This window comes from Apostichopus japonicus, chromosome 7 (genome assembly GCF_037975245.1).
Source record: "Apostichopus japonicus isolate 1M-3 chromosome 7, ASM3797524v1, whole genome shotgun sequence".
NCBI lineage: Eukaryota > Metazoa > Echinodermata > Holothuroidea > Aspidochirotida > Stichopodidae > Apostichopus > Apostichopus japonicus.
This window is the reverse complement of record NC_092567.1, coordinates 11,744,783-11,758,449: the sequence shown is the minus strand read 5'-3', so window position 1 is coordinate 11,758,449 and position 13,667 is coordinate 11,744,783. Positions and strand designations below refer to the sequence as shown.

At 35.7% G+C, this 13,667-nt stretch overlaps 1 protein-coding gene and 1 long non-coding RNA gene across 2 annotated transcripts in view; one reads left to right on the top strand and one right to left on the bottom strand.

Moving 5' to 3' along the window:
• LOC139970052 (uncharacterized) overlaps positions 1–13,667 on the bottom strand; it is a 94,915-nt gene that overhangs the window by 54,851 nt on the left and 26,397 nt on the right. The window contains exon 4 of the mRNA XM_071975666.1: positions 4,824–5,032. Coding sequence (XP_071831767.1) covers positions 4,824–5,032 — 209 coding nt within the window. The remainder of the gene's footprint in view (positions 1–4,823; positions 5,033–13,667) is intronic.
• Positions 9,963–13,537, top strand: LOC139970122 (uncharacterized). The gene is made up of 3 exons (XR_011794027.1): positions 9,963–10,241; positions 11,217–11,387; positions 12,992–13,537. It is a non-coding gene; the product is annotated as an uncharacterized lncRNA (long non-coding RNA).

The following is a 13,667-nucleotide window of genomic DNA, read 5'->3' as shown; positions in this document are numbered from 1 at the left end:
GCCTTAAGAAATAATGAAGGAGATGTTTTGCCATCTTAAGTGTATTGGTATTCTGACTCGTATTCTTCACGTTGTTGTGTTAACGAACCCTAATCGACCCAACCGTTGCTGGCCTACACAACATAAAATTTCTCACAGGCCTAGCCAGGTTCGTTCAATTTGTCCCATAATCATAAACGTGACGAAAGTCGAACGTTACTTTTAAGGCCTATAGCTATGTTGACACTGGTGGAAGAGACTACACAAATTTGGATCAACAGCCGATCCAAACAAAAGCTCGTGAAACTTATTGCCAAACTAAGACCATTTTACACAATTATTTCGCATTGAGATTGGTCATAGTAAAAAATCTAACTAGACGAACTGTTAAGTTTCATAAACGCTGACTGGTCACAACGAAACTACATCCAACCTGAAATCAATAAGACGTAAACGTCCAACAGAACCGCTGTATTACAAAATACACCTTTCTGCACGCAAAATAAGGCTTCCGAGCGGCACGTTGAAGCCAATGCAAATATGTTCGTATTTTCAGTTTTAGATTCTACGGATGCCCATAAACTCATTACCAATTGCCAATAGCCTCATATTCGTATGAGGCGTAACGAGCACGTTATCTGATAGGCTGGTTGGTGGGAGATACGGTAGCTTATAAAACAAGGTTTCCAAAATTTGACTCCCGGTGACCCCAAATGACCTTTGATCTCCACAAAAAAACATAGGCTGTTGCTCCTCAATGTGGTCCTCCTATTCACGAAATATGAGATTGAGCCAAGTTTACCTCCTTGAGATATCATGTTTACAAGATTTTCAGTATTTTGCCCTTGTGACCCCAAATGACCTCCCTACAAAACAATAGGGTTCTTCTACTCAATGTGGTTCCTATATACACCAAATTTTAGATTGGACCAAGCTTCCCTACTTGAGATATCGTGTTTACAAGCGAGGCGTCACACACACACACATACCTGTACGTCCTCAGACAAAAGGTGTGTAGTCAAGTTATCGTCCTTGGAGGTCCGATAATACAAACACACCCACACATACACACACACTCCGTCTGCATGAATGCATACGTTACGATTATCATCGAAACCAAAACAACGTTACTATGCTTGAAGTCAGATTGATGAACAGTTAAGTGCTCAAACTTGCTTAAATTTACAGGTCAAACACTGTTCACCTTGGATTTATTGATAAAATTTATTTATAAAACTATGTATCGCCGAGTTTGTCGTCCTGTATAATGTGTATTACGTCATGTGGCTGGGGTCAAAACAATGTGTAGTGTTGAGATAACTGAGCGTGTGTATACATACGAAATCGGTCAACAAAGTTGAGAGAAGATAGTGACTAACTTTAATTAGGTATGCAAAATTCAGGTTTATGGTTCTTCAACAGTTCAAAACTTAGATTATGTCTTACGTAATCGTTGATTTATTGAGAGCAAACAACATTGTTGAAAAATTGGCAACGCGTTATGTAAACGCTGAAACACCAAGCCCACCCGTCACGAAGTGTGCACAACTTTATCTTACACTCTTATGCCTAGAGGTCTATGCGTAGAGTATTCATCTTTCTCTTTATGCGTTCTAAAAGCGTAGACTCGCGATATTTAGACACAATTACTTTACATGTTTTCACCCTATTCGCTGCGATTTGACGGGAGGAAAACTCCGGATGTGCGACCGACGGAATACAATAACCCACAGATCTCTACTAACTGTATTTCTAGGAACATAACCTCTCTCCTTCGGTTTCTTTTCTGTTTTATTTTCCTTCCTTTTTCTTTTGAGTTGTTGAACATACATGTTACTATCACAATATACTTATGTTCTGTTTTAATAAGCATACTACCATGATTCATGTAAAACATCGCAAATTATGACGCAATGAATTCATTTCAACAAGTGAATAACTGCTTCTTCTTTTTTTCCTTCTCAGCAACAAAACTAAATGAACCGTGGCCATATTTACGACCGGGATATGACCCTGGCAGTTGTATAAGTGTTTATTCTGATTGTTAACTTGTAGGTTCATTCATTGTGTACCGGGGATAGAAATATGTACTTCATTTTGCTAGCGTGTGTTATAACAATAATGTAAACCATTTGGAAGAAAGTCTGAGGGTGATGATGACAGCCTTCTAAGCCTTTCTAAATTCACTAAAAACAGTTAAGTTGCAAATTTGAAATCGATTTCTAGTTGTCGTTATCCATTATACATTTTAAAATTCTATGGAATAATTTAATCACTTTCGCCTGTTCTGTGTAGATAAAAAAGAACTAGTGCAGTATATAATTAGATATTTAAAAAAATAAAAGATCTCATCAAACGGATCTTTCTCCCTGCTAAACACGAGTAATATTTTATCTCCACCGTTTAACTGTTTAATCAACTTCACAGAACAAAACTGTTCTCCATAAACTAGGCAATTGAGAACCCGCAAAAAAACGTATTAGATATGTGAGTTACATTAAGGGTTATTTAATTATGTGCTAATTAGGCATACTTCCATATACAAACGAAAAGTACATAAAGAAAATAAAACGAAGAAAGGGAAATTAAACATTCCTTCTATAAAATGAGTGAGAGGTGCAAGTGAGGGATGTATTAGACAACCAAGGAAATCAAGTTAACTCATTTAAAATATATAAACAAAGAATAATAATGAGAACAAATCTTAATATCACGGCATATGACATACAGTATCACTAAATGGCTGTTAGATATATACCTAACCCGTATTGAATAAAATGATGCATTATTCCCAGCCACTGCTAGACACGGACTGACCTACTTATTGTCGGTTTCCATGGTAACGTTATATGACAGTTACAACATTCCAGGTGTACACTAGACGCGCGGCTCGTTTATCTTTCTATTCATTAGCTTTAACTGTCTAAGGTTATCTTTTGTTATGCTAATTAGGTATTTACGGGAGATCCAGGTGTGTCATCTCTACTGTTAAGTTATTTTACTTTAGAAATAAATTGATTGAATCAATCGTCTGTGCAGAAAACTACTGTAGAATAGAGTAGGCCTACTGTGTGTACTAAAATGGTGATAATGTTATCGGGTAGAAACGCAATGTATTTGAAGGTTTTTCTGAAAAGATTATGTGAAAAGGGAAAAGGGGGGCAGATGGCGAAGGGAGGGGTGGTGGCGGGTACAGGTCAGTTGTCTGAAGGGGAGTGGGGCAGAGGGAGCGAGCCTAAAATTACTGCGGAGCACACTGGGATTGGGGTAAAGTATTTTGTCTAGATAGGGAATCAACATTCTCTGTTACATTTTGTTTATAGTCAGACCATTTTACCTCCATGGTCAGACCAAACAAAACCCCCGAAGTGTGTTATTTCCAGTAATATTTTTTTTCAGCGCACACAGTTATTCCCGGAATGGCGTTGTTCCACATATAACATACGTTAAGCAGCTTTCGTTCTCATATATTTCATTTATGTAACTACTCAATAGCTTTTGTCTTTTCTTTCGAGATTTGGGTGATGCGCGGTGGGTGGGGGGGGGGGGTGACGGGTGCGACTTAAATATTTTCTTTTTTTAGTAACACGTCAGCTGTAAGTTGAAGATGTTACTGATGATGTTGTAAATGGTAAAGCAGGAAAGGAGAAACTTTTACGAGGTTTGATCTGTAAGACCAAACAGAGCAAGAGGAGAAGAGAGAGGAGGGGTTGGTTTGGGGCTGGGGGTGGAGGTCTAAAATAACACTACATTGAACGGACTAAGCAGGGACGTCATGATCGAATCAAGTATGAAGTAACATTAATACGAGGAATATTAAAATATTATACAGTTCTTGTTTAAAGTAATCAATTATACAAAGTTGAAGCTCTCGGTTAATTTTGTAATTATTGTTGAAAAATTAGGTTAAAATATAAGCATAAATCATAATTAAGCTTATTTTGTATAACGTCGTATTTCAAACTATAACGAAGAAAGTGATGTAGTTTAAGCGGATTTCATTTGAACCTTTGAAATTTATCAGATACAGATTTGTCTTTAATGATATTTATGGCAATACATTTTTTAACTATATAGTTAAGTCAATTGCAATTATATATTTCTTTCTAGTTAACTTTTATTTTGTTTTAATTAGTTAACTTATTTTGAGTAACTATTTTTTAAATTTTGACAACTAAAACCATTTCATTGGTAGCTTCTTTTGTATGCATTTCAGTTTTGCTAGATTATCATCATCTGATCAAAATTTTGAGGAGTTTATGCTATTATTACTGCCATCATTTTACTACTTTAAAACTAACAACGATTTTCAAACACTTTTGTTTCTTAAATTAATTGTACATAACTGAAAATCAATTATTTCGGAGGTTTCTGTCAAAATTAACAGTTAGGCCTATTCCTTATAAAACTTTACTTTAGAATATTAATTTTACTCGCTAGAATTATTAAAATCCAATTTCCTTGTCTATATATCTCTTATTTTATCCTAATAAACATTCCTTTAATTCTAAAACCTATTTAGTTAAATTTTAACATTAACATAAACAAAGAACATTTAAACAACCACCACCCACCCATACCCCTCTATTACCAACACCCTCTCAAAATATACCCTATTTATCCATTATATTTTGTTTTATTAATCATTACATTCTACAGAATTCCTTTCACGATGACCTAATTATTCAAATAAATCCAACTAAACTAATTAAATCCAATCCTTGGCATTAAAATACAGCAGACTTTACATTCCCTTTTAGTTTAATATTGATAACTTTTATTAATTAAATTAATTCCCTGTTTAACTGTTATGATGATTCTAACATCTACACCGGAATACTTACCACAGCTCCTTCAAGCTTGTACACTGTGAGGAGTAAGACAAGATGGCCGCCAACTCTTCATTAGTTAGTCTCCTGTCGTAGTCAGAGATCCACAGCTTCTGGAGAGAACTCAGGATAGAGAGAGAGAGACCAGACTGAAGGATAAGGTTCAGACCAGACTCATCAACTCTAGGAGAGCAGGCTACTAGACGCACACGGGAGATAGGAATCTAGAATGAAAGAATAGAGTTACTGAGTAATAGAGTAGATAGAGATAAATAGATTGGATTTGGTAAGGATTAGAATAATTATTATGATATTATAAATAATACAAATAACGAAAAATATAGGGGAATAAATCGATAAACTAGGACATTTATGTCGTGTTTATTTGTAAGACGGAATCAGTTATTGGAACGGAAATAAGGGGCTGATTTTAAGTGGAGACAAATAAACAGGAATAATTAGATTATATTAGAGAAAAATAAAGTGGTAATGTAGGATTAGAGGGTTAGTTTTGTTTTACAATTAAATTATTAATTACAGTTTTTATAGCTAATAAGGTTTAATAAATTAAGAATGTGAGGCTACATATTTTTTATTTATTAGTTAATAGGAAACAAATCTCAATGACGGGTTGAGAATTTTATAAGAAATGGGTAAATAATAATTGAGATTATCTATCTTTTGAAGAAAACAATTGATCAAATTTATTTGTATCTTTATTTAGAACTTTCAGAAGGAAAATGTAATTTAATGTTATAGGAATCATGAAAAGGAAACTTCTACTCTAACTTATATCAGGTGTTTATAAAGTTTAAGGAGATTTGGAAGAATTGTATTTAAATCAATAGGTTGTTTCTTATATATAATTAAAATGCAATTTAGAGAAGCAGATGTAGATCAAATTCAAGTTTCAAGAGAGAAGGTTGACGAGGCTTAAACTCAAATTTTAATATACAAATTATTTAATTATTGATCCAAATCCGACTTTTCTGCATGAATTATCATTATTTCTAATTAATACGATTTGTTTAAAAGATAATGTCCATCTGTGGTTAGTTATTAAATTCATTCCTAAGTTACGGTTTGAGTGTGACATAATTTCCAGTGGATTTTTTCGAAATGTAGCTTTGTTCTTTCTTTGTGTTTGTAGATATTCCTAAATTGAGTATTGCTTATGATCTTAACTTTCTTAACTTTATCGTTTCTTCCAATTAAATAGTAACATCCGCTTTTTACATTTTGTTTTTACAAATAATATTGTTTTCTGGACACACTTCATATCCTTGAGGGCTTTATTATACTAATTAATTATTACTTTTAAGTTTAATCGGGTTCATTGAAATATCTTCTCTTACTATGGAGTTCATCGGGTGTGAACAGTTAGTGGAACATTTAACGTTAGAGCTACGGCTCTCGCAAACTTCTGCTATTGAGTGTTGCAGCAGGGTAAAATAAGTGGCGCACTTTCAATTTCAAAACCATTTTACTTTTTAAATATCATGTGGCCATACGTCTGTTGGCTTGGAAATGACGTACAGTTTTTATAATTATGTGGGCAAAATTAAGACAAAACCAGCTGTGAGTAGAACACCACGATCTAGTTGCTCCTGGAAAAACATGGACGAAAGATTCCTTTTTAATAACTATGTATTGCATTTGATTATTATTAGACTTAAATTGAGGTTCAAAGCTCTAGGCCCTATACAGTATTTAACAAAGCTATATATTTCCCATTAAGTGTCAGGTATATCGGCAAGTCAGAAAACCCCTTTTTCATTTCTGCCCTTGGTGCTCAGAACATTTTGGCAGAAAAAAATCTCATTTGGAGCACCAAATTGCATCTAAGGCCAGGTGAAAATGCAAAATTATTTACAAAATGAAGAGGGTGTTGAAGTGTGCTATATTGCACCAAATTGCATCTGAGGCCACCTGGAAATGCAAAAGGGGAGGGGGATACCCCCTCCCCTTACACCCCTCCCCGGGCCGGCCATCAGTCTTCAGCCCCCCCCCCCCCCCCACTCAAAAGTACCTTCCTACGCCACTGTCAACAACTATATGCTAAGATTTGTATTATTTAGTTAGATTTGCTAAGCATCTCCTCTTGCTAAAAGTAGTAATTCTAGCTTTTCGCGGGTGATGTTTGAGATTTTTAACATAGCCTAACTGTATTACTTGTCTAACCTATAGCCTACCTAAGTTGGGCCTGGCCTTTGTACACATCCTAGCCTATGCCTCTATACCATACCGGCAAATTATCTCTCTGATCAATAATTACTATTTTAACTATTCACAGCGGTTCCTCTCCATTAAACAATCCATCTTAATAACCACAACAAGTCAATGATAACAAACAACTCCCACGAATATACTACGTTCTCTGCATCTCCACTGATATAACACTAAATCATTCATTATCAGTGATACTGATATATACAATACAAGATTTGAACAGGTATTCAATAGCATGAGTCACTGATATTCATATACAGGTGTTTCCCAGCTGTTCGCGGGTGATGTTTGAGATTTGTAACAGACATTTGGCGCCGATAGAAATAAATGTACGTAACGTTATATATGCCCGGTGGAAACAGACAGTTTAAAAACTGACGTCGATTGGGTATGTACAGTAGCAAGGAAGAGGTTGAGGAAGTAAATAATACAACACAACCTATATCAAGTAGATCAATCTATCATTGACATTTCTCCCTAAGCGGTAGGGTGTTAGTCCCCGTGCACAACCCACACCTCCCCCACCACCAGTTAAAATTTGGCAAAAAAGCATTTTATGTACTCATTCACCCACCTTATCATCTGTTAATGGGTGCATACACAAACAATTAACACAAAAGTTTGAATACCGTCTGTTTCAAATGATTTGAAAGAGTACATGTTTAATGAATATTAAAACCTACATGGAATAACATAAATTGAACATTCTTGTTCAGTCATACACATATTGCAGACACATCGTGCAGACAAAACGTGTCTGTGTCAAGTTACATTTTTGTTTTTACAAATAATCACTTGATCATCTTGAAATTATTGGAATAAATGTAACCACACGACTTTTTTCATCCCCTCCCCACCCAACCACCTTGTAATTAATGCCACTCCATGTCAGTGCTGGATTATGCAGCTAAATCTTTGCACCAGCAAAGAGAGTGTCAAGCAATCAAACGATGTATTGTCTTTTCACGTACCTCGTAATTGCTCAAATAAAAATACTATGTCGACATTTCACCAATAATGTTAATAGTCAATTCAAGTAGCCCCCCTTTTCTCCTTGTTTACTTATTACCATCCTCATCAAGAAAAGTTTAATTTTTGAGATAAAATAGTTGAAATTTGTATAAGAGAGAAATCTTGATTTCGAGAAATGCAATGGCAATTTCGAGAGAAACGTACAAGTTTGAAATAAAAGGCTAATATTTTTAGTTGAGAAGTCGACATTTTAAAAGTTTAAGTTTAAAACAAAAAGAAATCGACATTTTACATGAAGGGAATTAAAGAGGTCGAAATCAATCGAAGAGGTTCTAAATTTTAGAAAAAGTAGTTTAATGTTGAGAATTTCGGTTATATTACAGATTGCAATTTTAAGACAAATTTGATTTTCAAGAAAAGGGTTTCAATTTTGAAAAAGGGTTGAAATTCCCAGAAATATTCAAAACTTTGCAATAAAATAATTAAAATTTTGATATGCAAATTTTGAAATTTTTCAGTGTTCCATGTGGCTCACAATAATGACAAAATATGTATTGTTTGCTTAATTGCGATGCCTCCCGACCGCTTCCCCAACCCATTCATTTTTTGATCCCTTCCTACGCCAATCAAGTGATTTGTCACATGTCTACATAGATATGGGGAAGCATGTGAACATTAAGGAGGAGGTACATATTGTGGCTAATTTGTGTATATTTCTGATTAAGTGCATAAGCGATAACTTTGCCTCTCCAATCCTGAAAACGGATCGACTCTCCTGTACGGTCTAGTACCCTGTAACGTGGGTTCACATTCAAAAATTCACCCGATCAATTTAGGAAGGGGAATGAACATTTATGGTCAGACTATAGGTGGCGAAAGTTTTGATGGTGTTGCTGTGGAGTCGTTGAATGCAATTCCATGTATGGGATTGTTGGTCCTCCGATTGAAACAATTCTGGGGCGTAGTTAGACTATAATATCTGTCTAAATTTAAGGTTGTGCTAAAACATACTAGTGTGAAGTTTAAAAACTGAACTGACCGCGATGTTAAAATCACTATTGTATAATTACATACAAAATCAGAAAATATAGTCTTGCCCGTCCAGTTATTCCGTAAATTACTATTGGATGAGCATGTTGCCCAACCATTTATTATTCCTATATACAATGATGCCTTACAAAGAGGTACACATTATTGCATGTTACCTACATGTAGCCATGCATCACATTTTATTAGCAGATGTAAATATATATATGTTATCTACTACTTGAAATCGGTTCGCAGGACTAGGGGAACGGGACCCCTTCTCGACCCCCATATTTAGAATAGGATTTCAAGGGGGGGGGGGGATCTCCCAACTGACACTGCTATGGAAATGCCAGAGTTGTTGGCTTGTTGAAGGCAAATCTCAGTAGCCCCGTCCCCTGAAATTGTTTTGAAAATTTATGTTAATTGGTGCACTCCGAGGCATAATTAGACAACCAGCTTGGCTCCAGACACCATGCAGTTTTGCCTATGAATATGTTTTTGTTAAGTCGGGGGGGGGGGGGGACAGGGAAGGGTGTACACCTGTAGCTGTGCTTTACCATCATATTTGTTTTCATGATTTGCATATTGCGTTTTCATTATATATTTTGTGCCGGACCCCTTTTTATGTTTGGACTTCGGAAGATCTGTTGTGAATAGTCAAGAGGCCGTCCAAATTGTAATTTGGTGAGTTGCAGTGTAATAACTAAGTTTTTTTTTTATCTTTTCCATAAGACCTATACGCTACGACCCATAACACGTATACACTTCAAGCGGCTGTACAGTATTCTATGAAAGCAATATTACCAGAAAATTATCGAGGTGCAAATGATGAATTACCGTTTTGCAGCATGTAGTCGAAGTTCTCACTTTTAGATCTAATGAATTTGCTATTATCTTGTAAATACTCTAGCTATAATATCAGCTAGAAAATTGATCATTTATCTGAAAAAGAGGGGAATTTCCCTCGTAGCCAATGGAAACGACTTGAACAAGTCTCATCTTCAGAATCTAAACAAACCAACGACACAGTGTAAAGCAGCGTTTGAAGAACGGTTGTATGGTTGTACTTCTCTGTTTGTTTAACGTGATTCCCCGAAGCTACAGTACTGGCTTACTAATATGAAGATATTGCAATATATTTCAGATGGTGATACTGAAAGAAACAGACGGAGTATATTGCAATTGTCAAAGAAGAAATCCCACGTATGTCTTGTGTTCCTTTCATATTGTTAGGCTATGTACCTACAAGGACAGGGACATCATAACGTTGAAGTTATGGCTTAGGTCGTCTCTAGTCATATAAGAAAAGTGCAGCCTAACTTAGGCCTAGTCCAATGGTTTTAGTTAATGTATTCAATAGTCCGCAATGCCAGCATAAAGCGTGACCTATGCCCAGCACAATGTAGGAATAGCTGAAATATGGTGATGCTAGCCTGCTAGTGTTAGTTGGTGAAAAGTTGAAGGGGAGGGTTTCCTCCCTCAGAATACTTCGATCATATTAGTTTATTAAAGAAGTGTTCGACACTTGCGAGATCATCCAACTGTCTGAAAGGTTTTAGTCACAAACTTAAAGTACTCTGAAATTGTTTCCTCTCCTGGGATGTTGTGGGTTTAAGTGCTAACCTGCCAGTGAGTAAAGGTCAAATGAAATGCAAGGTTTTCCAGAGATTGAGATTCAATATTCCATATCATATGCAAACATTATTGTAGTTTGTGTCACCCATAATACTGCAGTGCTTTACCCACCCTTACTGGCCCAAGACAACCCATTATTGGAACATATCCAGAATATCCAGGCTTTGTGCTGGTAATGCTCATTTCCTATTGACGTATCTTCAGCTTCAGTATCACAAATCAAATTTCACTTTTACATAATTTACTTACTAAAAGTGTATGGGTCTTTTACAGCTATCATGTAAAGTTGATTGCCAACAAAGACTGCTGTAGTGTCACATTGCTATCTGAATGCAAAAATTCCTAAGAACGTTCAAAAAGCTTTAGAAACCAAACACTTTAATACTGAATAATCAATAAATTAAAAAGATCAATGATTGGATCAAAGTGGAACTGCTACCATGGTTTTTTTTTGTTGTTGTTAGTATCCTTTTGTGTCTGATGTCTTCTGAAATTTTTGAATAACTAAAATGATTTCATGTTATTGTTTCACTTTTGATTTAGAAGTCACTGTGACTCGAACGGCTCCATGATGTAATAATCCAACCGTAGGAAGAAACCCTCTAGTGAATATGAAGACAGAGACTGTACCGGATAGAGGAGATTAGGACCTATGAACCTATCAAGCTTCTTCAGTATCCTACACTTCTTGATGCACAGAGTTCCATAGGAATGGTAAGAATGAAGTAAATCTGGTTTGTTGTGACTTGATTCACCAAACTGTTGGCTAGCAATCATAGTTAAGGAATTTAAATTCCCCTGCAACCCTTGATCAATATCATGTCATGATAAAATGTCTTCCTTACATATTTGAGAGCTAAATACTGTTTAAAATAAACACATTTAGAGGGCATTCAATCATATACAAGCATCCACTAGGGTGGTGAGCACTTGCCCCCCCCCCATGGGCTCCACTAGGGCTGCAAAATCACTATCAGAGAAAATTAAATATCTGAAAAGTGAAAATGTCGCAGCTAAAGTCCACAGGGACTCCCACCAGGGCTTAGATTTACTTCATAGAAATTACATTTTTTTTCTCTAACATGTATTTGAATGCACTTTGAACTCAATACAAGAGGACAAGATGTCTCAGAGATGTGACATAGTTCTTCTGACGCACCCGGCTAAGGCTCAGATATATATATTCCACAGAGTAAAATCAGATAAAGTACTTCTATTACTGACATGTCCTCAAGTGCTCAAAATTGCCAGCAGATTCCAGAAACTATGTGAAAATACTGAAGATTTGGAGAGCTTTGCAGTACCCTTGTAAGTCTAGCCACTATAAACAGAGAACACAATTGGAAATACTTCCTACTCATCTGAGTATATGTAGCTGTGAATACATAATTGTCACTTGTGCTTGTTTAATTTATAAACATTGCTTTGCCAGACACTGCAGTTGGTTTTAAAAAAATCTAATTGGTCTCAAACTGATCTAACTTCACCAACTTGGTACAGTGGCTTAATAGGGACATAGGAAAACTAAATAAGTGTCCCAAATATCAACAGTTTGACTTTTATATCTCAAGATATGACTTAAAAGTAAAAATTCTGACATTTTTGTATTACCTCATTAGTCAAAATTTTAACTTCATCATCTCAAAACTTTCTTAACTCAATATTTTAAGGTTACAAGTGTCTTCATCTGCCAAATTTGTAGAACTGGCCATATTGTATGGCTATTGACCAGCTGAACTGGGTACTTTATAAACCTTTGGTGATCAAAAATTATAGAAAGAGATCCCCAGAGAGTGGTGTAACTAGGTCAGTGTAGGCAATGCAGTCTCCAGGGGCCTGGTGCCATTAAATGAAGAAAAATAATATAAAACACCCATCCACCACATCTACACACTAACTTAGATATTATTATCTCCTTATGAGTGGAAATTCAAAAGAGATTTTGTCCTCAATAGGAAAGAGAGGTGCGAAATCTCACATATTTCTAGTCAAGCCAAAACCATGCATGGTTGGGTTCGTGTGAGGTTGGACTCTCCTTTGGGAGCTCATTTATATCACTGCACCACACCTTTATATGCCACTTCCACTAACAACGGACAATCCGGTTCAAGTTAGATGGTTAACTGGTTCATTGTTTTTACACTTAATACCTGGTTACTGGCAACTGAAGTGTACTTTCCTACCTCTGGATTTTTTCTGTGAATGTCCATGTATACAGGCCAGAGACATACACACATCTTTTTCTTACTGACATTCTCGATTTCTCCTATAATTAGGACTTAAATCTCATTCACATCACTTTCTTTTCTCTTCATTAGGTTAATTATGAAGCGAGCTATTAGAGGATCACCTATTCCACCTGTAGTTACCAGTTTTTGATGGAAGTGTTCATACTGTGCTGACAAGGACGATGAATGGTTCATCAGCTGATATTTCCTCCTTGTGATGGTAATCACATTAATGGTAAGTGTAGAACAGTAATGATAATGTTTCAAATATGTGTGGTAGACTTTTTTGAATCAAGGAAGTCTCTTTAATCTCCATTCACTCTCACTAAAAGAATTTTATTTAAAGTTTTAACTCATCCACTCAAAATACAACTAACAGAATAAATCCCTAGTAAGGACAATAACATGATCGGATTCTTGCTGGATTAATCCAGAACTTGGTATGGTTGTAATGAGCTTGCCATTACACAATTAACTGCCTAAACACCCTCTGGTACATTTTAATATGTCAAACTGAAATAAAATTGCCTCCCAGACTCAAATGAATAAAGGCTTCTAGAACTCCTGACATTCCCAGAATGGTAAGACTGGAAGACAACTTGTTGGTTTGTATGAAAGTAGTTTGGGTTACCCACAAATAAGTCTTCTGTTTAGATATTTATTTTCTTCAGATTAAAACCAAAAACTTGAAATACCATTTTAGATATTTCATAATGCTGTAGAAACATTAAAGAAGTCAACTCAGTCGTATCTCTGAGCTTTGAGT